This window comes from Pleurodeles waltl, chromosome 5, assembly GCF_031143425.1.
Source record: "Pleurodeles waltl isolate 20211129_DDA chromosome 5, aPleWal1.hap1.20221129, whole genome shotgun sequence".
NCBI classification, from domain to species: Eukaryota; Metazoa; Chordata; class Amphibia; order Caudata; family Salamandridae; genus Pleurodeles; species Pleurodeles waltl.
The window spans coordinates 1148728238-1148752062 of NC_090444.1; the positions used below are offsets into that span (position 1 = coordinate 1148728238).

Consider the following 23825-nt stretch of genomic DNA (forward strand, 5'->3'; position numbering starts at 1 on the left):
CTCCAGAGTTTTGGAGAGCAGTATTCAGTGAGAAATCTCACACCCTAAACCAAGACGCAACACTGCTTCTAAAATAATTTGGAAGAAATGTCATCTTTGCCATTTCCCCTTCACAGCCATGCCTTTAATACACTAGTTGATCAAAAAACTATTTCACACAAAAGAGTTTTAAAGTCTCCTTTTATGCATTAATCATACATTAAATTGTAAGCAAAACAAGATCTGGTGTATGGTTTCTCTAATTGATGTCCCACCAGTCTTTTTTTTGCAGATCTCCTTTCTTCAATTTTAGGATTTTATCTTTTTGCTATGCTGCCTCCTTTCTCCCGATACATGTTTATTTGGAAGTTGTCAATACTGCCTGATGATGGCAAGTCTAAGCTGCATGAGTAGAATAGGCATCGGGAAGGCCCACAATTAACCAGTATGCAGATGGTATCTATTTATGCATTGGAATTAACTTCAATAAGGGTTCTCAGAGGTTACAGAGTTGCTCCACAGGCAAAGTTAAAGGAATAGGTTGAAAACACTTCATGTGTTAATAACATTGGTGCCGTTTAAGGAATCTACATGACATTTTTACATCTGCTACTAAGCTGAGAACATTGTAGGTCTCTCTGGTTTCATGCAAACATAACCAATGGGGAGAGAGGGGTTCAAAAATCATTGATTTACTAATAGCTTAGGAAAAATGTCTTGATCTTCACAAGACATGGAAGGCAGCTTGCAAGTTTAGCTTACTTATTACATTTTGAATTTTCATGTAAATGTGTCAAAGGGGACACAGTGCCGGGTTGGGGGGCTGTATATGCTGATAAATTTTGATACCACTTAATCAAGCTGTATGAAACAGGGATGTGAAATTCCTAAAGCCCAACGCCCAGGACATATTGTTTGGGGTCAAGGGCAACAAGTTTTCATGTTTATTTTGTCCTTTAGACAAGTAGGCCCAACCCCCTGCAGCACAAACCCTTTGGCTGCCAGAGAGGGGAACTGTCTGCAGTTAGGGTAATGTGTGTCCATATATGAATGCTGTTCAATCTTGTATTTATGGTTCATTAATGAAAAGCCTTTATTATTAGGGTGAGCGGTCTAAATAAACACTTTAAGGTCACACTACACTAGTGACAGTGGTTCCAGTAAAACAAAAAGTGTACACACGTTTGAAAAGTTAAGCAATATGAGGCTAAGAATAATACTCTCAGAATGCTCTCTAATTAGATGCAAATATTTGCAGATGCTACTAAGCTAAAGTGATGATTCTTTGCTTTAAAAAAAAATGCTCAGAAAAAGAATGCAAGTAGGGAAAAAAGATTTTGCTACTGTGAAATTGTAGGTGCTATTACATCATTTTAGTAAAATGTGTTGATGCATTCTAGTATTTCCCCAAAATATTCCTAATGGAAAATCAGTGTAACCATTTTCAACAAGATTATGGGAAGCATGAAAATAAACAAGCACTGGCAAAGCCAACCAATCCAACATCTGCGGTGTGTCTTTTGGTTTCCTCAAAGCGTGTCTCGTTTTGACATGGCTTTTATAACACTTTATTCCTGTGGGAGCTGCGAGGCCCTCACCATTGTAACCACGACTTGCAAAAGGCAAAAAAAAATGTTTTTTGGTTTCAAAAAAGCAGACACTGCCTAACAAAGGCCCTCGCAGCCCCTGCAGTGTGGGCGGGAACCCCTCTAAGGGGGCCCCAGCAGATCAGCACCTGCCCTGAGTGAGTCTAGAGGGGGCCCTCTATGTTCTTTGCAGGGGGCCCCTCCAGCTTTGGTACGGCACTGATTGCCATAGTTGTTCCTGGAACTGAACAAAACTACTTTGTGTGCCAATATGTTCCTTGTGGAAGAAAGTAATGCAATCACTCACAGTAAAGCCAGCCGAACGAGAAATAGAAGTTTAATAAAAACAAAATGTTCTGGTTAATGCTACACCTAATTAGGGACACAATTCTTAAAGAAAGTCACAGAAGTGCACCTATGGTATATGGTATGTGTCTTTGAAATAGTGGCTTTCATGAATTCACAAGAACTTACAGAAGTAGACCAGGAAATCTTCCTCCCAGAAACTATTTGTGAACTGTATTTTAGCATGAGCAAATATGCATGTGTAGATTTACTCATGCGAAAATCTACTGTGCGCTTACAAGTTCACTTTCCCTCCAACCACTTCTTCCCTCATCCCTGGAAGAACTGCTCTCTTCTGCCCTCGTCAGGCGTAAATGTCCAACCTTTCTCATAATGGAAAAAAATAAGAGAAGAGCTGGGGAAAATCCTTAAAACATTCAAGTTAGTAGGTTTGCAGACTCAAAGGCATTCCAGCCCCGGAACTATTGCTTACTGCTTTCTCCAGGCCCTTTATGTGGATCTGCGGAGTGGTGGCAAAATAAGGAAATTGCTATAGTAGGGAATCGAAATTGCAAAGTATTCAAGCCCTAGTATATTTCAGCCCCTGGCATAATCCAGAAGGCTATTATCAGAGCTCTTACATAATTACATTGCTGCCATAATTTGTCGCCGTGCTACATGGCACCAAAGGGACAAGTAGATTTTTTTTACAGGACAAGGAGATTTAGGAAGCAACCTGTCCCATGGAAAAGTGGATATTTTAATAAATTTCACACCCCTGATGAAGATTTGCAGAAGGGTTAGCAAGTTAAGCCAAGTTGAAGTTTGCCAGGTTTCAAAGAGATGCCCTGTCATCTGGGGTGAGGAGAGGTTCAAGGTTGAAGGGATAGGCACTCACAAAAACTTTAATTAGCTACTAACATTACATAGATCAGCACAAACCATAATAGATACCTGGCATGTTTCACTGAATTCTGACACAAAGTTTCATGCAGATTTGTCATAGAAGGCATGGTGGAGGATGAGGGATGGGCAAAAAGTGTTTATTTGCTAATAACCTTGCCACCTTTTTAAAAATTAATTAGGAATGTATCTTTAGTTCTCTGCTGGTATGACACATCAGGCCCAGTGCGGGTATCTGACGTTTCATGCCGTATTTGAATGAAATCTAGGATACCAGAACTGGGTTTAACTTTCAAACAGCAGGAGCAGCTGGCGAACTGCCATACGGGGGTTGGTTCCCTGGGGCAAATCATCGCTGAATACTACTCAATGTTATGCGCAGCAGTGGTGTGTTTGAGCTGGGACTGCAATCAACCCTCATTGTACCAGCTGAGAAGTCCACGTGGATGAGGGGTAGAACACAACATGAAAGAGGAGTGTTATAATTTACCTCCACACCACTCATACTCCCAACCACACCTCTCACACTCTAATCACATATATCCACACAAAAAAAGAGTAAACAACTTTTACCATTCCATCTGAAAAAACAGTTAATCTGAAGTTATGGTTCACTTTGGTCCCAACAACATAACATATGTTAAAACAAAACTCTAAAATGTACTCTAAAACACAGTTAGCCATAGATCATTCACCTGCAATGAAAACCATAATAAGCACACTAAACGTAATGCTTATGATCTCACAATTTTAAGAATAAATAAGGATTTCACACTATAGCTTTATTTATTTTTTAAATGTCAACACATACAGAAAGACTATATTAATTGTTGTGTCATTCATAATGCTAATTGTAAGATTTTATATCCGGACGCTAGTGAGATCATTGATACTATTTTGAAGCAACTGGTTATATAAAGGGAGAGGTCATGAGCATTGATTGTGATACTTGAGTTATGATTTGTGAAGCCAACAACTGAGAATTTTTAGTGGGTTTTCGATTTTATTTTGTATCTATTACTCCACTTTAAGAAGTCTCTCGCTTGCAAAATGACATGAAATTGTATAGTACAAAAAGTCAAATAATTCTGGAGATTTCACTTAATAAGCAATTTAGTAACTATGCAAATTTCGCAGGCGTGATTAAAATATCTGCCAAGCGAAATCTTACCCTACTACCCAGAATGCATCCTGATGCCAAGTAAAACTTGACACAGATAGAATCCCCCATGTCATCAATCTACGCACTGCAGTATTTGAATACATCCGGCTTGATTTCTATTCAAAACTTTCCACCAATCTTAATTTGCTTTCTTGTTTGCACACTTCATTGTACAAGCTGACATTTGGAAGCTCCACCGGACATCATTTAAAGGTTACCAACTTCAGCATCAATGTATGTAACAGATTAATAACAATAGTACAGGAATGGGGAGAGCGTGATTTGTCTTCAGAGTGGAAGATCAATGTGACGCGCCGCTAAGGATTCCAAAGCACTGGCTACGTCCCTCATACTCAGGAGGCTGCAGCATCCCAAAGCAGCTGCTCTGGCCTTTGAGTCCGCCCGCTTACACTGGAGCCTAGCACTAATCCGCAGCACCGCGACATGCTATAAAACAGCCCCCATTAAAATAAAGTCCAGCCCCAAAGTAACCTTGTGTGTTTGACCTTGAATGTGCATAGTTGGGCTGCACCTGCTAGTGGCCATATTGATATATTTCCAATTTCGTCGTTTTTACAATTCTAGTGGAGAGGTCTGTGAACAGGAAGGGCCCAAAGTAACAAACATGTGATCTGAAATTACCATAGAAGTAGCTCACAGACATGGAAACCTGGCCAATGGCAGCACAAACTGTTCTAAAAAATATATCTTGTGAAATGGATGTTTCTAAACATATCGGGGAATAAATTTAAGTCTGGTCAACGGCAGATTTTTTTTCAAGACAGTGAGCAGGACAGCTGTCTTTCCATAACAACGTTCTTATCAAAGGTACTTAATTTTATTTCTATAAAATGGAGATATTCTGGCAACAGGAGAAGCCAATAATAAAATGCGTCACATAATGAAACAGTAAAGAGGGAGAGAAGCGTCCTGTCAGTATGAAATGGGCCCACGGAGCGGCTAGGTATTTCTTGTATTTATGTGCACTTTACACTCTGTATTCTATGAAAAATAAGTGAAAAAATATATTTTCTCAACACAGATTCGTTGAACGTTTCCCTCATAACAATTACTGGGAAAACAGTTCTGAATGGTTAACGGACAGCCTCTGTAGCCCAGCAGTAATTTCAAGCAAGAAACAAAGGTGACTTTATCCTACGCTCTCAGTAGCACTGTTTGGCATAAATACAGGGTGTATTGTGGGGGTGGATATTTATAGGAGACTCAACAGTGGTAGGAAAAGTAGGGTATCGCTGTCAAAAATGTTGCAAAGCAAGACACAGCACGAGCAATTGCTCTATTATTAAGGCGACATTGAGTTTTGAAATATCCATGGATAAAATTCAGCAACTGCATACCTAAAAAAAAAAAAAAAAAGAAGATTTCCACAAAGACTAGGCATTTATTGCCTGGGTTCAATAAATAAAAATACCCCCAATTTCACAGTGGGAGGAAGGCAGTTCTGGTCTAAAAGACAAGACCAAAGCGCCTCCAGCATGGGGGTGTCGGCTTTCACATACATGCAGCGAAAGAGGCTGGACAGAACACATCACTTCACTCATTCCATCAAAAAACCCTGCACCAAGTTTGCTTACCATGCGCCTTAGCTGCACCACTTAGCGAAGCGACACCTTACCTTCTCTTCCAGCTTAGCGATCTCCTCCTTGGATTTGTTGGTGCTTTGCTTGATAAACTCGTTGAGCTTCAGAACCTCCATCTCCGCAGCGGCCAGCTGCTCGAGCTCTCCTCTTTCACACGCCCGCGGCCTTGAGCATTCTGCAAGAGGACTCTGCAGTGGACTGCTTTCAAACTGTGCTTCCTAGAAAGAGATGAAGGGACATCATTGGCAATCGGGGGTCATGACAAAAACAGAGCCCGAACTGAGATCTGAACATATAAAAAACGACTTCATGACCTGGCAAATGAACCGCGATACTCAAGTTAGAAGGCTTACTGTGCCAAAGTTAACAAGAATACAAGTACATGCATGAATGAGTGGAGAATTTAAAACACAAATAGTGTCTGTGCACACCACACACATGCTAAATAAATTGCTATTAAGTTGCTCTATTCTAGACTCTCAAAAATACACAAATCAATATTAAATGTCCTAGCAGTAGATTCCTTTTGGGGGGAAAACTCGGCACTCCTGGGTGAACTGACTGGAGCTCTAGGAGAGAAGAAAATTGGGGTGCTAGAGTTTTCACACCTGTAGAATAAAACTGGGAGATGGCTTACTTGTGACTAACATTTTGGAAGACGCCAAATATTGAAATGTAATGAAAGCATAGGACGTCCAGTTTTATATTGAGCACAAGTTACATGAGTGTTGTTAGCGCTTTTCTTCATACAATTTCGGGGCCCATAAGGCTTTATCTGATGAATTGAAATCCATGATTGGGTCAAGTCACGAATCAATACATTTGAATAATGTGAAGCACGTTAGGCTCCACAAGGACGACAGAGTGGTTAAGTTTTCAAATCATAAAGGTTAAAACCTTTATAGGTTCAAGAACATCAGATTAACATCATCAAGTTAATGCATTAATAAATAGGAAGTTCACATCAATCAAAGTCAAATAAAAAAAGGACTTTTTTTTAGCTGGCTGAAAGGAAAAAGTTAAGTAAATTGGTTCTCAGGTAAGGGGGGCGCCTTCTCTTCTCTAAGCGGTCTCGAAGTGGACAAACCCATGTCTCAAGGTCTTCTGGAAAATGCCTGCTCTGCCCTAGCTCAGTGGTTCCCAACCTGTGGTCCGCGGACCCCCAGGGGTCTGTGACACATTCCCAGGGGGTCCGCAGGCCTGGGCTGGGAGGAAGGCACTTCTGCATCTGGGGCCTCTGAAACACGTGCGTGTGTGTTTTCATATTTATTACTTCCTTTGTTGAGCAGTTTTAAACTGACTGCAAAGCTCCTTGTACTGCAAAAATAAAAGCATCAAGCTAACTCAAGTGATTAATGTATCTGCTGGAGAGAGATGGGAGTTTTGCGCAGTGGCAGTTTTGACCCAAAGGTAGTGCAGATGGTTAATATGCCTGCTGCAAAGAAAGTGTATCATGCAAAAAACAGTCTTTTATGTGCATGGCACAGTGGGTTACTGCTTTTTTTTTTCCACAGAGATTCTTTTGTTACTATGCAGTTCATAATCGTAATCTAGCACAGTGAGCTGTGAACTGCCATTAAAAAGCTGCATGCAAACCGCATGGCACAAATTAGAAAGTTGTTTTTTTCCTAGTCTTTCATTTTCCTTCTGCTGCTAAAAAAGGTTTGCTTGTGTAGAAATACATTCTTATTGCTAACGCAGTGCTCAATTTGTGCTTGTTGTTTCCGGTGCTGAGCACCGGCACTTATTTTTGAGGGCTTATTTTTGAGGGCTGGGGCTTATTCTTCTGCCTCAAGCATTTGCTGCAGGCAAAAGTCACATATGGGAAAGACGGAGGAAGGGAAAAACAAAAAAGCGCCACAAAGGGAGAAAGTAGAAAGCTGCTACAGTGAGCTGAAGTGTCAGGGAGTGGCTTTATATGGATTGAAGAGGCCCAAGACGGTTTAGGATTATGCTGCCTCAGGATTCAGTGTACCCACATTTAATTGCAACAGCTGCATGTTTGAGAGGAGGGCTTTGGACACAGGCACGTTTTTATTTACAAATTAAGTACTGTGCTAACGTCATCACTACTCACCGTGCTGTGTTCTGAATTCTAAGTTTGTGCTTCTCCGGACCAAGCACTCTTAGAAAATGCCTACCAGCGTGGATGACATGTGAATCCTACACCTTGTAGTCCCCTGACACCCTACAGTGGTATGAGAGGTGCTATAAAACAAATGAAGTACATGTGACAGAGAGGCCAGGGAGAGATGAGAAACCCTTATGGTTTACTTCCTTTCCCTTTCACCTATTTATGTGAAAAAGCTTTCTCAGATCTTGCATACCTAAAAAATAAAAACAGAAATCACTCCGGAAATGTAAAATCTGACCTGAGGATCCACCTTTCCTAAATAGAACCAAATATTGAAAAGGTTGTTGCCGAGATGCAGCGTCAACCTTCCCAATAAAATGTTTCGATTTTTGCATATGTTTTCAATATAAAAGAATTTTATCTTCAGTAATTTGAGTATTTGTTTGGTGTGTACTTGTTATATTTTTTGCGAATTACTGTTTTCATGTTTGAAAATTAAATAGTACAAATTGCTGGGGGTCCCCGGCTTCCAGTAACGATTCATTGGGGGTCCTCAGGAGTCAAAAGGTTGGGAACCACTGCCCTAGCTTAAATCATACAATTCTAACATTTGCTACACCTACACACCCTTACCATAAAACGCCCACATCTGGTTAAAGTGCAAAGATACAAGCTAAGGCTCATTAGTTTCTCAGGATTCTACACAATCATGCTTCTCTAAATGTCCCTCAAACTTGGAGTTATCTGCAACAAACGAGATAAATTGGCCCAGACTGTACTCTGCAGGTGTAGTGTAGCAAATAATTCAAACATTCTACACTTATCGTGTAAAGGAAAATATTTCACGCAAGAAAGTAATCAAAGACTCATCGCATTTGTAACTGAGAGTTTAGCTTATACTAGAAATAAAATACTCGGGTAACATGAAGCAAGATGGCTCCCAAACGCTAGCCCTACTAAACACAGGCTTACATTAGCTATGGTAAATGTAAAAGTGAACAATACACAGTTAGTAATATTTACCTGTTACTGTCGATATAAACCGAAAACAATTATTATGGAAAAAACATTTCCTGGTTAATATTATTAGCACACAACGTTAAGTGTTGTGAAAGATGGGTTGAAAAGGGTAGATTCCCATGCATTACAGAACATACTAGAAGTGGGGAAATTCACTCGGTAACATACAATGAATCCCACACTGATAACATCTGGTTTCCTAATGAAACCATACCTGATGTAACACAACGTTAGGAAAAACACTACAGTTGACAGTACCAAAGACGTAACTAATTCACCATATCTCACAAATCAAAATATCATCTATAGAGGCGAATGCTTACAATAGAGATAAACAGTTCTCCTGCCTCTTGTGAAATGCTTTACTCACTGATTTATCGGATTCCACACTTTTCCCCACTAAAGGTTACCTTCCATGTAGCCACATGCCTGATTACTGGTCAGTGCAAGGACAACCACGTCAACCTCATGCACAAGAACTCCCAGTGATTTCCCTTTCAGCATGCATTAAATACAAGTGTCCTTGTGTTATCTACTAGGCTTTTCACACTGACGAACCAAAGTACTTGGCCAAAAAATAGCCTAATCTCTAGCTGTACTAAGACACCTTGCAGCATTAACCAGATGATCAATATGTTCCAATGGAAATGAAAAGTGAAGACAAAAAGACAGACCTCATCCTTTGTTGGAACAAGGTCCTTGGCTCTGGACTGATTGGGTTGAGGGATCTGGAGAATTCATTATTGTTCAGCTACAAAACATTGTTTGTTAGAGGGACCAACAACCTCCACCATGAAACAAGTATGTGGGCTCAATATAAGGAGCGCACTCCAATGAGACATTGTCACTGGGGTCGCAAGACACAATACCCAAAACAGACCAGTTACTGAGTCTCAACACTGTACGAAAGACACTCATATATGCTAGCTGATTTGACGAGGCCACATTCTTTACATTTTCAACAAACAACAAATATCTGCACATACCTACCCCTACAATATAATTTAAATGCATACCTTTAAATGCATCATGTACGGTTCTTCACAATTTGAGAAATGGCCCAACATGGCTTGCTGTGCCCTCATTTCATTTTCACGGATCTTCTGATGCAGCATAGAAATTTGCTGCTTCTGTCTGTCAAAAGAAAAGGCAACAGGAAAATATTGAAAAGTTGGCTTCTCTCAAACACACTAGACCATTTGCATGCTGTAGTAAAACAGGTTGATTTCATTACCCGTAATCCCCCATATTACAACACTGTTTGATACCCAAAGAGATACAATAGGGACTTTTTACAAAATGCTCATAGTGATAAAGAACATGCAGACTGTCTTTCTCATTCCAGTGGTCCTCCCAATCCCTGATCCTAGGGTTCAGGTGGAGTAAACGTGTTGGAAATCTGAATGATCCATGCACTATAAGAACCAAACTTATCCAGTGAGTAAGTAACCCTTTCAGGTTCATTCTAGACCCATCAGACTACTAACTTTCTAGTCACAGTGTAACAAGCAGAACTGCATTTGGCAGCGGCAATAACATAAGCACAAGTGAGGATCCAAGCAAACATGTTCAAGAAAACTATCTTGCCAAATTGGCAATGGCAGCCTCCAGCAACTGAAAAGTGATGTAGGTGTAAAGCAAATCCCAACTAGATTTCCAGGATAATGAGATTGCTGCCAATATCTCCACAAAAGTGAGTCGCATTTCTTTCTTTTACAACTTTTATTTTACACACATGGCTACTGTACTTTCATGTCAGCCGTGGACCTTCTGGCTGAACCTAAAGTAAGCGCCCTCATCTGGGTGTCGAAGGAAGGCTTTAAAACTAGAGCAAGTCAAGCACCTTCAACACAGGCAACTTCTGAAAAGCTGGCCCCCGTAGATTGCTGAAAAGCCATGTGCAATGTATGAGTCAGATACTTTTCTTGCCGGTTTCCACCTAGACCTGCAACCAGTCATTAATCCCACCCAATTTTGCTCCATTAGCACTTACCTCCTCCACAGCTCAACAAACTAGCTTCTGTGACCCGTCCACTTTAAAGGGTGTCATCCTCAAGTTCCATACTTGGTACCACACATCCACTGAACAAACATCATCGACAACCACACAGAGTACCAACGTACACTTGCAGCAATATTTTTCATTGACAGTGACACCAATGCTCTCCACAATTCTTTTTCCTCTGCTATAATAAACTTGTCAACTGTTAATCAGAATATGGCAATACAGTAGCTGTAATTGGAGGGAATACCGTCACCTACAAAAGCTAAATGGGCCTCACTGTGTGTCCTTCAGACACTTGCATCTAAAATATGTTTCCGAACACAGATTTTCATTCACTTGTACAAATGTTTAACACCATTGATTAAAGAAAACATATCAGGCTAATTCATGACAAACATCTTGCACCACACAGAAGACCCTTAGTGCAGGGGTTGTATCAGCCTCAAAAAATGATTTCTTCTAAGATTACTTCAATAATTAAGCAGGAACTGAGAAAATCATATGCACAAGGAGCCATTGACAATCTGGACAAAATCGATTTAATAAACTGATTCAGAAATCCTCTCAAAAAGCAGACCACAGACCCTGTGTTAAACCCCAAATCCTACTCATTTTGAATACCTATTTCACTCTTTATTACACTATTTGCTCAAATCATTTCTCCACAACCAATGGCTTAACTGAAGCACTATCACAAATGTTACAAATCACAGAATTTCAATTCAGAAATCTAAACTAAACCAAGGCCTTTGAGACATCCTAGTGTGAAATGCATGTAGCCATTTTAACCACTGACAACTCTGAGGCCACCTCAGTAAACGTAATCCTAATCTGGGAATTCTCAGAGGTACTCCACCTCAAAGAAAGCAACACCTAACAATCAACTATCCAATGATGTAGTGGCCTTTTGAGGAATAAAACGGATTGTTCTTGCATACTCTATCTACAGTGACCAATCTGGTTACCACAACCAAAGAGTCACCCAACATATCTGTCATCTTTCTGTGAGTTTACATCACCTCTCTGACCACAGGGTAGACCCTGCAAGGATAATAAAAATGCTATAATAGCTCTACTTATAAAGTAACTCAGTGCTAACCAGAAACACTATCTAGCTTCTTGCTTCCCATGTCTGAAAAAGACAGAGAAAATAATAGCTTGTTAACAACTCACTGAACACAACAAAATCCTCAGTGATTGAGGAATAAAGATCCCTCCCTAGACAAATGTCTAATACGACAATCACAAACATCAGGGAACAACTCTTGCCTTCAAATATCAAGAGCTGGACTGACTACTGATACCCTGAATCAGTCTATGGCTTCTGGCATGTGGTCTAAAACACACTGCACAATTAGCAGTCAAGTGAACATAAGCTGATGGTGATGACAAATATATAGCCAAAAACTCATATCCTGCTTCTGGTGGCAATGATACTGTTGCGTGGGCTCTCATTATCCTAAATGAGACTACTGGATTTCTAGGCAGCAGGATCAATAACGGTGTGGGGGACTGAGTCTGACCCACGTGTAAGGACCTCTGTCACCCTAAATCCGGTTTTTGCTCCGGCTAACTAGCAGTGCCTAATTTCTCCCACGGGGAAGAGATGATTGGGCAGCCGAGCGCATGGCATCTTTGGAACTTCTCAGGTAAGTCGTGGTCACTCAGATCCAAACCAACTCTCTCATTTACAGTATGATCTCATATACAAATGACAAAGGCAATATACGTTTTATATAATGTTTTAATAAAACGACTGCATTTTAGATAATAAGGCGTGAGCCGCAATAACCAGAACCATACAACACAGTAGGATTGAAATAGTCACCAGGAGAGTAAAACATAAGAACAAAGCTATCATTGTGTCTAATAGTTTCTACTCTCCCTCTGCTTGTTCTATTTCGAGCACAGCATGTTAAGCTTCTAACTTGCCTTTCTGAATCACTGGGGAGACATCAGCCCTCATACCTGAGCAAAGGCCTGTGATCTTGGTTCAGCATCTGCAACGAGGCAGTCAGCGTCTAGTTGTGGTCCCCTGGTCGGAATCTCCCTCTTGCGTGTATTGGGACAAGGAAGTGATTTTATAACTAACATGTCAGCGTGATCACAAAATGTCCCTACGCAGGAATGCCAAAGACTAAACTCCTACCACGTCTATCGGCAATGTACCAGACTGTACCCATGACTGAAGCACAGAGTGAACAGGAATGTGTTATGGAGAACTCCAGTGCTGAAGTAGGCCAAACAGTGTGATATGAATAAAAAACAAGACCGTAGAACTGGCTATTTGAAAAATAACAGTACGAAGCCTAATAAAAAGCATTTAGAGCAAAGTGCACAGAGGCTCTAAGCTTCAAGCAAATGAATAAAATACATCCAGGGCAAAGTGCACAAAGGCCTAAAGCCTGAAGCTAATGCGCAAAGGATACGTAAAACTAACCACACTACACCCTCCCCTTGTCGGTAGCAAGTGGTTCCAATAATATAAAAGTATGCCCCAGATATAAACAATACCTAAAAATATATATATTTCGACAAGGTCAGAGGACAAAGTCATAAATTTGGGAAGCATGTGACGATAAAGCCAAATACAATATAATGTCAATTTTCTAGGGGAAAAAAAATCCCAATTGTCAGACAGAAGCAATAGAAAGCAGGAGCTCCTCCACTTCGATATATGTCAATATCGGAAGATCCACGCCACAAAGTACCATGGAGCAGGTGTGTTCCAAAGCCCCAAAACCATTCAGGGCGGCACCCCGTGCAGGGCCTATGAACGAGACAATACCATCTTCCTCCAGGAAGGGACTCTCATAAACTGCCTCACGAAGCAAACGCAACCGTAGTGCACAAGTCTGGGAATGAGCCCTAATCGGGAACATCAACAGATCAGTTTCGTCCACTGGAGGGCGCTGCAGTGAGAGACAGAAAGCCAGTGCATGATCAAACGAGCACCAAAGGCACCGAAACACGGATTGCACACAATCCAAAACTGGTCGGAATGACAGAGACCAGTCACACTCCAAATGTCCCAGGAGTGTCGCTCCAAAATGCTGCATCATGCGTTCACGACACAGCTGCGCTGACGGGAGCAGCAATATAGGATCTAGTCGTGGCGGGACAGCCATTGCGAAAAAATAGCAACAATAGCAAGATTCCAGCCAATAAAGCCAAAGTAATCGGGAAACCCCCAAAAATGCTTCCGAAAATAGAGTGTATAGCCGAAGGTATCAAACCGAATATGGAAGAGAAGGTGTGAGCAAAACCAATACCAACTGCTTTGAAAAAATGTGCAATTCCAGCAGTGCTGGACGCATTAAATATACGTCCCACAAGTTCACCAAAGTGACTCGGAAAGTTAGTATTCAAAAGGGACTGTAATTCCGCTGATGACCTTGCCACCTGTAGTGCGTAGGTCTCGCTAGCAGATGTAAGGGCCACATGCTTTTGAAACAATAAAGCCTTCAGTCGACTCAACTTGTCGAAATTAACCTTGGAAGTAGCAATATGAGGCCAGATGTCCGCTACCTCCCTAATTTGAGTGGGGGGAAACAACACATTCCCGCAGCACGTAACGGCCTTGGTGACAACGTAAACTATTCCGGCACGCATGCCACAGCAGCATTCGCTGTTAAGAACAATGTAACTGCCGTTAGATAGCACCTGGAAAGTGTTTTTAATAACCGGGACTGGAACTCCCTTCAGATAACAAGCTAAGTTAGCAATTGAAGCGTTACATGCTCCGTGCAAGGACAGCTGTTTACAAACCATGGAATGGCTGACAGAAGTTTTGCATTCACTACCGCTAAGAAAAACCTCCCTCAAACCATTAATACATCTGTATAGAAAGGGAAGCTCCCACACCTCGTGTATGTAACTGTCTCCCAACCGTTCATATCTACCCACCGGAATGTGTTTCAAACAAGAAGTAAACTACAGAGTGGAGATAGGAAGATTAATTACCCCATGAATCAACCACTCAGCTGACGGAATCTCAGCAACCGTGAAAGGCAGTTTTTCAAATTTTTCAATATTCAACATGACATACGTCGCTTCCTTTTTAGCCATCAGCTGTTGTTGACGGGTTAAATTAAAGGAGACAAAGATCTCTCTGGCACGAATGTGCTGCCACGGAACGCGACCTGCCTTCAAGGTCTGAAGAGTCCAACCCAGCTGCATGATGGACCGCGTCTGACTCTGCCCATGATATAAAGAAGACATATCTGATTTAATAATGTCTATAGCAGAGGAAACGATGCTGTCAATTGTGTAAACACGGTCAGAAAGGGTATGCATGCCATTATCTACAACAGACAAAGCCTGCATCAGGTTTTCCTGATCAATTTGCCTCAACCGGGCCGCTGCCTCCTGCTGTGAAAGCTTCCAAATCTCATTATATACTTCGTATAAAAATAGTTTCTTCCGTGGTACCTTAGGTCCTGACAAAAAAACTTGTAAGTCAGTATCATTAGACAGTAACGTGAGATGTGATTTAACTGCATCCAGCGTGGACGACTTCAACCATTGCTGACAAAGCTTCCCCACGCTGTATGTAGTTATGATATCAGCATGTTCTGGTGAAATGTAACGAGGGTCTGCCCTACTAGTCCTGAACCCCCCTGAAGAGGTGACAAAACGTTGATGACACTTATTAGTGTCTACAGGCCATAATAACCACCCGCCCGGACGTACCAATGAAGTGTTAAGCGTACCATTCTGGACCCAGTGTGTAAACTCACTAAACGTAGCATTAACATATCGCTGCCAATTGTTCAATTTGGAAGGGACAGGTATACTAGGCAAATTTAACTCTCTAATCGTTGCCAAGCCCAAACAGCTAGTCTATTGTACCGTGTCATTGAGGAAAATCATCTGCACAGGGATAATACATGCTCTAAATAATGTGTCCCTGCCCTGCATTTGCCAATTTTTCGTTCCCCAGACACTTTTCAAATCAACAGTCTTAAACCAATATTCATACCCCTCAACCGAAAGTTTAGACACAAACAAATTTGAATATAGTAATTTAGTATCGGTCAATAACATTTGCTTATTAGCATACGAAGTAACTTTAAAATAGTAAGACTCAGCATTTTGTTGATTATTCCCAGAAAAGTATGCAAATTTATCATAATACGTTTTTGAGCTCCCCTGTGGAGGAGTTGGGCAATGTTCCCATTGCACATAATCAAATATGGACTTAGGTCTACTTGCTTTATGAATAAAGTGGTGTCCATAATAGTTGTAGCAAAACATGTCACCATGATTATCTCTAAATAGGTAAGCATCCTCATCATCATAGACAGTATAATATTGCAAGTCTGTCAGCATAGAATCTACTGTCTTCACATCCCAATCATCAGAAACAATGCCTGGTATAACAATATCATTCATTGATAACTTGAGGACATACGGTATTTGAATCAATTCAGTGGGACCATATATATCAAACATTACTTTATCCCACACAATCCCATCTGGAATCGGTATTGCAGAAATGTTTACATTGGACAAGTCTCTTCGAACCATATGAGACGAAAAATGTGGTTTTAACACAGTCTCCACGTGCTCAATGTCAGATCGTTCAGGAAGAAAATGACCATGTATTACTAGAAAAAAAGTAACCAAAAATCCCAACCACAAAAAAAGAGTCCTAACAGCCATAAAAAGCCACAAATAGTTCCAAGGAAAAACAAAATATGTGCGTTTAAGCCAACACAGCAGCTTACGTGGACCTCGGACTGAAGACATTGAGGACAAGGAGCCGGACACTGCATCATCAGTGTCGTTGAAGCAGCCAGAGGTAGTTCTTGCAAAAGGTGCAACTGTGAACAAAGAAGCAGATGGAGGCTCTCGCCTTGGCACACTATAAACCACATGTTCAGAAACATCAGTAGAACGTACAGCAACTTGATCAAAAGATTCCAAATTAATCGTCGTCTGTGGAACAATCGCAAGATCATCTTCCACCCTCCCCAAGCTCGGAGAGGAAACAGCGTCGGTGTAAATCACCTGCAGCTGGACTTCTTCCCCAGTAGTGAGAGGGATTCCGGAACTACTGGGTGTCCCTCTTGGTCTGCTGTGCAGAATCGGCCACATGGTGTAACTTGACATTATCAATGAAAACAAAGCGATTTCCTTTGGCCCCTTGCAGCGGCGGTAAAATCACAGTTCTCGTGCCGCTAACCCCTAACACAGGGACAGGTGCTTGATAAGAAGGACCAAATTCTTTCTTTACTGCGACCTTTTCAAGCACTAGATCCCCAATCCTGGGTATCCAACCAGTAGGAGTTACTGGCTCATCCTTAATTCCTGAGGAGGCAGCACTTGCAGAAGAGTTATCTTCACGGAACTGTTCTAAATCCTGCAAAACAGTGACACGATCATTTATGTCAAAGGGCGTATCTGCCGCCTCCACACTAGGACCATCTAGATCAGGAACATACATTTGTGTTCCAAACAGGCACTCATATGAAGTACGACCCCCCAGTGACCTTCTAGGCAAGTTATTAAGTGCTCTCTGTACTCCATACAGGTGGGCTAGCCAACTACGACCCGTACCTATAACTCTGGCCGTTAAGGATTGCTTTAAATCACGATTTAAACGCTCCACGACAGAATTTCCCTTGGGATGAAATGGAGACGAGAATTGGAGTTGGACCCCCAACGAAGCCATGGTGTCCCGGAATGCCTTAGAGGCAAAAGCAGGGCCCTGGTCCGAATGAAAAGCCGCAACTGCAAATGTATCGACAAAGATGCGCAAATCTTTAATAACAATCCGAGCGTCAGCCGAGCGCTGTGGCCAGACCCACACAAATCTGGAGCACGACTCTACAGCTACCAATATATATTTGTATGCACTATCTGGTGTCAGCGGACCACAATGATCCAAGTACACACACTGTAAAGGATTGTTTGAAATTAGAAGGGGTGTCTGCTGCGGGCGTCTAGCCGATGAACCTTTAATTTGTTGACAAACATCACAACAAAGGACATATTGCTTTGTCTCTTTATAGAGACCAGGCCACCAGTAACGAGCCTGTAAAAGCGAAATAGTGGCAGCCACACCAGCATGTGCAGATGCCGCCCCCTCATGTGCTGCAGAAATTAATCGAGGTCTCTCAGTTTTATTTGGCAAATCACGTACACCAATGCCTGGAATATTAACAACAGCATTGAACGCACTACTCAAGCAGTAACGATACTTAGAAGGAAATCCTTTAGGAAATGGCGTGCCATCAGCCGTAGCTTTTATGGCAGCCGAAATCTCTGTGTCTGGTTTGGAACTCGAACGAGTCACTGCGGCCACAGTGGCAACAGCCACTGCCGACTTCGCGGCTTCATCAGCCAAAGTATTCCCAGCAACGTGTATCCCAACGCGCTGGTGTCCAAGTGTATGCACAACATGGACCTTAGGAAGCGTCTCTTTCAGATCCGCAACCTTACCCCACAACAATTTGTGTTTAATGGTGTTGCCCTTAGAATCTCTGAACCCATTCAACTTCCAATAGTGTAGATATTCATTGAAAGACTGAACACAGTAGTAGGAGTCACAGACCAGCAAGGTTAAAATCGCCGGATCCGCGTGCTCCAACGCTAACAATAGAGCTTTGAGCTCAGCCAGCTGTGCCGTGCAATCTCCCAAGGTTTTAGTATAAGTATGTCGGGGCAGAACACTTCCCCCTCCATAGTGCCGCTCACCACCGCACATGCAGCAGAATACTGTTGTTTAGTCCCAACCGCTGGTTGCGCAGAGCCATCGGTATACATGACCACCTGATATTGGTCAATAGGCAATGTGCCAGCAGGAACTGGGTACTCCATTTCATCCTGAAGAAATTCTTGAGTCTGCAGTTTAGGGTCAAATATGTAATCTACATCAGTGGCTGTCAAAGACGTAGCCCATTGTATCCATTGCGGGTGTAAAGCTTTCGAATTAGGGACACTCGCTTTTGTAACAGCCTTTAAGGCGGGAATCGGGGAAACGACAATAATGCGTTGGCCCTGGGCAAGAGGTCTTTCTTTAATCACAGCCATCTGTACGGCAGTGAGTATTTTCTCAGTTTGCGCAAATCGTTGTTCTGCAGCAGAATACAAGTGGGACTTGTATGCAATCGGGACTGTCTCACCCTCATTAAAGGTGACATATGTAAACCCAACAGCCCCAGGTATCACCCTGATGACTAAATGTGTCTTATTGTCCCGTGTGTGTAAGTGTTTAACTGCTAAGAGATCAGTCTACAAATCTCGTAGGATATGTGTATGCTCAATCGTCCAAAACCTACTCTAAAAATTCGGACGAATCAACTCGTATAAGGGTTTTATACGCGTAGCATATTAAGGAATGTAAGTTCTGCCAAAATTCAGAAACCCCAACAATGACTGGAGCTTCCGAACCGTATTAGGAGGCTGCAATTGAGCACATTTCTCCAAAAAATGTGGCGCCAAGCTCCTGCCCTCTCTCGACAACTCATATCCCAGGAAAATGACGCTGAGGAAGGCAATCTTCGATTTTTTTTAATTAAACTTATAGCCAATTTCAGCAAACCCCACGACAATGCGCGATACACGCCTTAGATGTTGCAGAATCTCATCGTCTGTCAGATATATGTCATCAACATATGATAACGCTTCAGGGTCCAACTCGTGCAGAATTTCAGTTACACGAGCCGAAAACAGTCCTGGGCTATTCTTATAGCCCTGAGGCAAACGACAAAACTTTTTCTGAGAGCCAAACGCACTGAAACTGGTATAGTCCCGACTTTTGAAAAATCCATTTGAGATATCTAACGTTGTTTTGTATTTTTTACGCACTATATTATTCATAAGCGCTGCGCTATGTGAATTCTGTATTGCATATGTGCGTGTATGACCATTTAAATGTCTGTAATCCACCACTATCCTATATGAATGGTCCGGTTTAGCAACCGGAAATAAGGGATTATTCATCGGCGAGACACAGGGCTCAATCACACCCTGGTACTCCAATTGTGTAAGAATATTCCTAACCGATGCCCTTGCTTCAAATTTGATAGGATACTACGGCTGCGGCTGAGGTTCGCCCTTTATTGGAATTACATGATGAGGTGATTGTCTATCCCACCCCACATTATTTCTATATAGAGCGGGGGCCTGTGCAAGAGCCCATAATTTACTATAGGACTCCGCTAGTTCTCTCGGAACAAGTGGTGAGAAGGAAGGTGTAATAACCTCTTCCCCCACCGGACAGTCGCAAACAAAGCCAGGCGGCCAATCTTGTTCGGCCAGCAGAACATCATATGATTTTACCACATGGTCCCAAAAGATGGCGTGTACAATGCGGTCAATGTCCCCTTCTAATCGCAGAGTCACTTGATATACTCTATCAGGATCAGAGACTCGCATATCCGCCGTTTCAACTTGTATGAAGTCATCAGTTGCTTTCACCTCTAGATGCTCTAGAAGACTCCGGCGAACTATTGTGACCTCTGCCCCGCTGTCTAACAGCGCCAACCCCCATGTCTTGTTCGTCAAGAAAACTCTCTTCTTGAGCGGCATGTCTAATTGAGACTGCTGCCACTTTCTTCTTTTTAAATTGCTGTTTTTGTTGCAGCGGTTTCTCTTCTTGTTTAATAGAAACCTCCGTTGAGCGTTGTGAATCCTGTCTTGGTTTCACATACTCCGTTCTCCGCTCTGACGGCCCACCTCTCTCACTTCTCTTCTCTGAGGAGTCTTGAAAGGAACGAGATTGGCGTGTATCAGTATATTGATATCTTTCAGGCGTCTTCAAATTATCTCTATTCCTGAGATTATACCTATTCTGCGGGGTCTCCGATTGCAGAGACTGTCCCCCATCTTTCTTAGGTGTTTGCTGTTTCTTTTCCCAGCGCTTTTTAGTACCCTCAGGTTGCTGTTGTTTAGCATTATCTTTATTATTTTTACCCTGTAATTGGGGTTTTTGCGGTCTAGCCCCTAGGCTTTCGCGACCAATACTGGAATATGTCTCAGCTATTATTCTCGGAAGTTCCCGCTCCTGTTTAATCTGCGGAACGTCCCGAAGACGCATTCGCACTGCTAGTGCTACTGCCTCTCCCTTGAGATTACTCAAAATAATAGAAGAAACTGCGGCAAAATTGCCCATTAACTGCATGCCCAAATCTAAGGCAGGGGCAGCCCCATATTCATCTTGAATCTGTTTAAGCACTTCCGGTAAATTAGCTAATGTCGGTGTACCGTGTGCCGTAGTGTAGAGCGCGGCAAACACCGTGCCCCAGGTATTACAAAGGTCCACCGGAGGAACCATCCCATACGGCACACACATCGTCAATATTCTATGTTTATCCTGAGGTCCCATATGGGGAAATACTGCTTCCAGCGTATTAATTTTTTGCGCCAGCCAAAATGGAGTTTCCTCACGTTTAGCCGGTACCTTACCCATAACTGAATGTACAGTGGCCGGATTGATACCCAGAACCACTGCCTATGGGTGCGCCGGAGCAGCACGCGCTGCATTAGTATTTAATGCCTGCATTACAAACTGAACCAGTCTTCTGTATGTAGCTGCCAAGTCTATATATAAACGACGAACGTCAGCCACTGCCAAGTTAGCAACCGCAGGATATGGTGTGTAAGTAGCCAATAAAGGCCAGGTCGGACCATCATTACTCAGTGGACCTAACCTTACCTGTGCTACTGTGTGTGGGAGGGCGCCATCAAGCCAATTATGGTGTTCTTGATAAGAAAGGTATCTCTAAGTATGCATATGCCCTGTACTGTCCAGGGACATTCGCAACAGTGTATTCGTGAAAAGTGTTTGTACCCCCATCAACTGCTGGAAATACGACCCAAGAATAAAAAAGTTCTGTTCTATAGGCTGCATGGGCGTCCACCACAAAAGTGACTGGACCCCCCTGGACCGTCAGTCCATGTGCTATCAGATGTCCTGTGAGCGGTTGTCGCATATTAAGCGCTATATTCACTACATTAGGATTCGCCATTTGTAAAAAAACAGCACTAGGTCAGAGAAGGCACACCAATGTCGGGTTTTCCTTTTAAAGTTCAAGCTTGAACAACCAACCACTAAGTAATAGGATGTACCTGTCCCGTGGTGGCGGAAACCCTCAGCCCCACGGACGTCTCCGCTTACGGAACCGAGGAGTCAAAATATATATGAGACCGAGAGAGTCAGCCGGACCTAAATATTAGAGCCAGACCAATCGTTTGCGGCGCCATGTCGGGTGGGCGCTCATTATCCTAAATGAGACTACTGGATTTCTAGGCAGCAGGATCGGTAACGGTGTGGAGACTGAGTCTGACCCACGTGTAAGGAACTCTGTCACCCTAAATCCGTTTTTTGCTCCGGCTAACTAGCAGTGCCTCATTTCTCCCACGGGGAAGAGATGATTGGGCAGCTGAGCGCATGACATCTTTGGAACTTCTCAGGGAAGTCGTGGTCACTCAGATCCAAACCAACTCTCTCATTTACAGTATGATCTCATATACAAATGACAAAGGCAATATACGTTTTATATAATGTTTTAATAAAACGACTGCATTTTAGATAATAAGGCGTGAGCCGCAATAACCAGAACCATACAACACAGTAGGATTGAAATAGTCACCAGGAGAGTAAAACATAAGAACAAAGCTATCATTGTGTCTAATAGTTTCTACTCTCCCTCTGCTTGTTCTATTTCGAGCACAGCATGTTAAGCTTCTAACTTGCCTTTCTGAATCACTGGGGAGACATCAGCCCTCATACCGGAGCAAAGGCCTGTGATCTTGGTTCAGCATCTGCAACGAGGCAGTCAGCATCTAGTTGTGGTCCCCCTGGTCGGAATCTCCCTCTTGCGTGTATTGGGACAAGGAAGTGATTTTATAACTAACATGTCAGTGTAATCACAAAATGTCCCTACGCAGGAATGCCAAAGACTAAACTCCTACCACGTCTATCGGCAATGTACAAGACTGTATCCTTGACTGAAGCACAGAGTGAACAGGAATGTGTTATGGAGAACTCCAGTGCTGAAGTAGGCCAAACAGTGTGATATGAATAAAAAACAAGACCGTAGAACTGGCTATTTGAAAAATAACAGTACGAAGCCTAATAAAAAGCATTTAGAGCAAAGTGCACAGAGGCTCTAAGCTTCAAGCAAATTAATAAAATACATCCAGGGCAAAGTGCACAAAGGCCTAAAGCTAATGCGCAAAGGATACGTAAAACTAACCACACTACAATACCACTACACCCCTCACTGACTGTCCACTCTCAATCTGCATAAGAATACTTAACATCACCTTCGCCTCCGGCATGTCATCCTGCAACTAGCATTGCAATTCCACGCTTCCTCCCAGGGCTTTCTCCAGCAATGTTTACCGCAGCCTTTCAAGTGAAACACTGTGAGGAGCCCAACGTTAGTTGACCGGCATTATTCTGGGCCTTATTCTGAGGGACATCATTAACCCATTGTCGAAGTCACTTCACGAGCAAAGGTAAAAGTCAAAACCCTCTGCCAGGTACAAAGTTCAACCTGGGCATGCCCGGTATGCTTCTGTATTTCCCGACAGACAGCCAAAGCAGGCCTTCTAACACTGATTCACTCTATCCAGCGAGACAGAAATGATTTGCTAGGAGATACCTGCATTCCTAAATTACATCCCTTTGGAATTTACTACTACTCCCAAATCGACTAGAGAATGGAAAGGTTCTGAAATGAAGCCTAACTTTTCCATAAAGTACATGAACGAGCCATGATATTAGTGAGTAACACAAACTGTTACTTTCTTGTTGTTGCCGCCTTATTGATCTAGCACTGTGAAGTGGACGGTAGGCGCTGTCTAAGTGCTAATCTAAGCATAACCAGCACACATTACGTCCTCTAGGAATACAACAGTGCAGTGTTTGACATCTCCAGCAGAAATCAGTGTGAAACGTACAGGCCACAGGTTTAAAACGCATTCACTTATTTGACGTATTTAGCAGTCAATTAACAGTTATTCGAAAAACATATTTAGAAAATATGAAATTTGAATGTGTACTAACACTTCACAGGCATTTCTTCAATGAAAAGCAAACAATATTCTGAATATAAACGAACTGCTGTGTGGTCTCCCTCCACACACCAACTATTGAAAAATCTCATTCTTTTCAGCCTTCTTTACTAATCAATCTGAGCAAGATAGGAAGTGACGCAAAAGAGTGGGTTGGGCCGGGATGACACGCTAAATTATA

General features: G+C 42.4%; 1 protein-coding gene across 1 annotated transcript in view; it reads right to left on the minus strand.

Annotated features, from left to right (window-relative positions):
* CEP85L (centrosomal protein 85 like) overlaps positions 1 to 23825 on the minus strand; it is a 415641-nt gene that overhangs the window by 66378 nt on the left and 325438 nt on the right. The window contains exons 5-6 of the mRNA XM_069235375.1: positions 9627 to 9744; positions 5552 to 5734 (exon numbers count right to left, since the gene is read on the minus strand). Of these exons, the coding sequence (XP_069091476.1) occupies positions 5552 to 5734; positions 9627 to 9744 (301 nt within the window). The remainder of the gene's footprint in view (positions 1 to 5551; positions 5735 to 9626; positions 9745 to 23825) is intronic.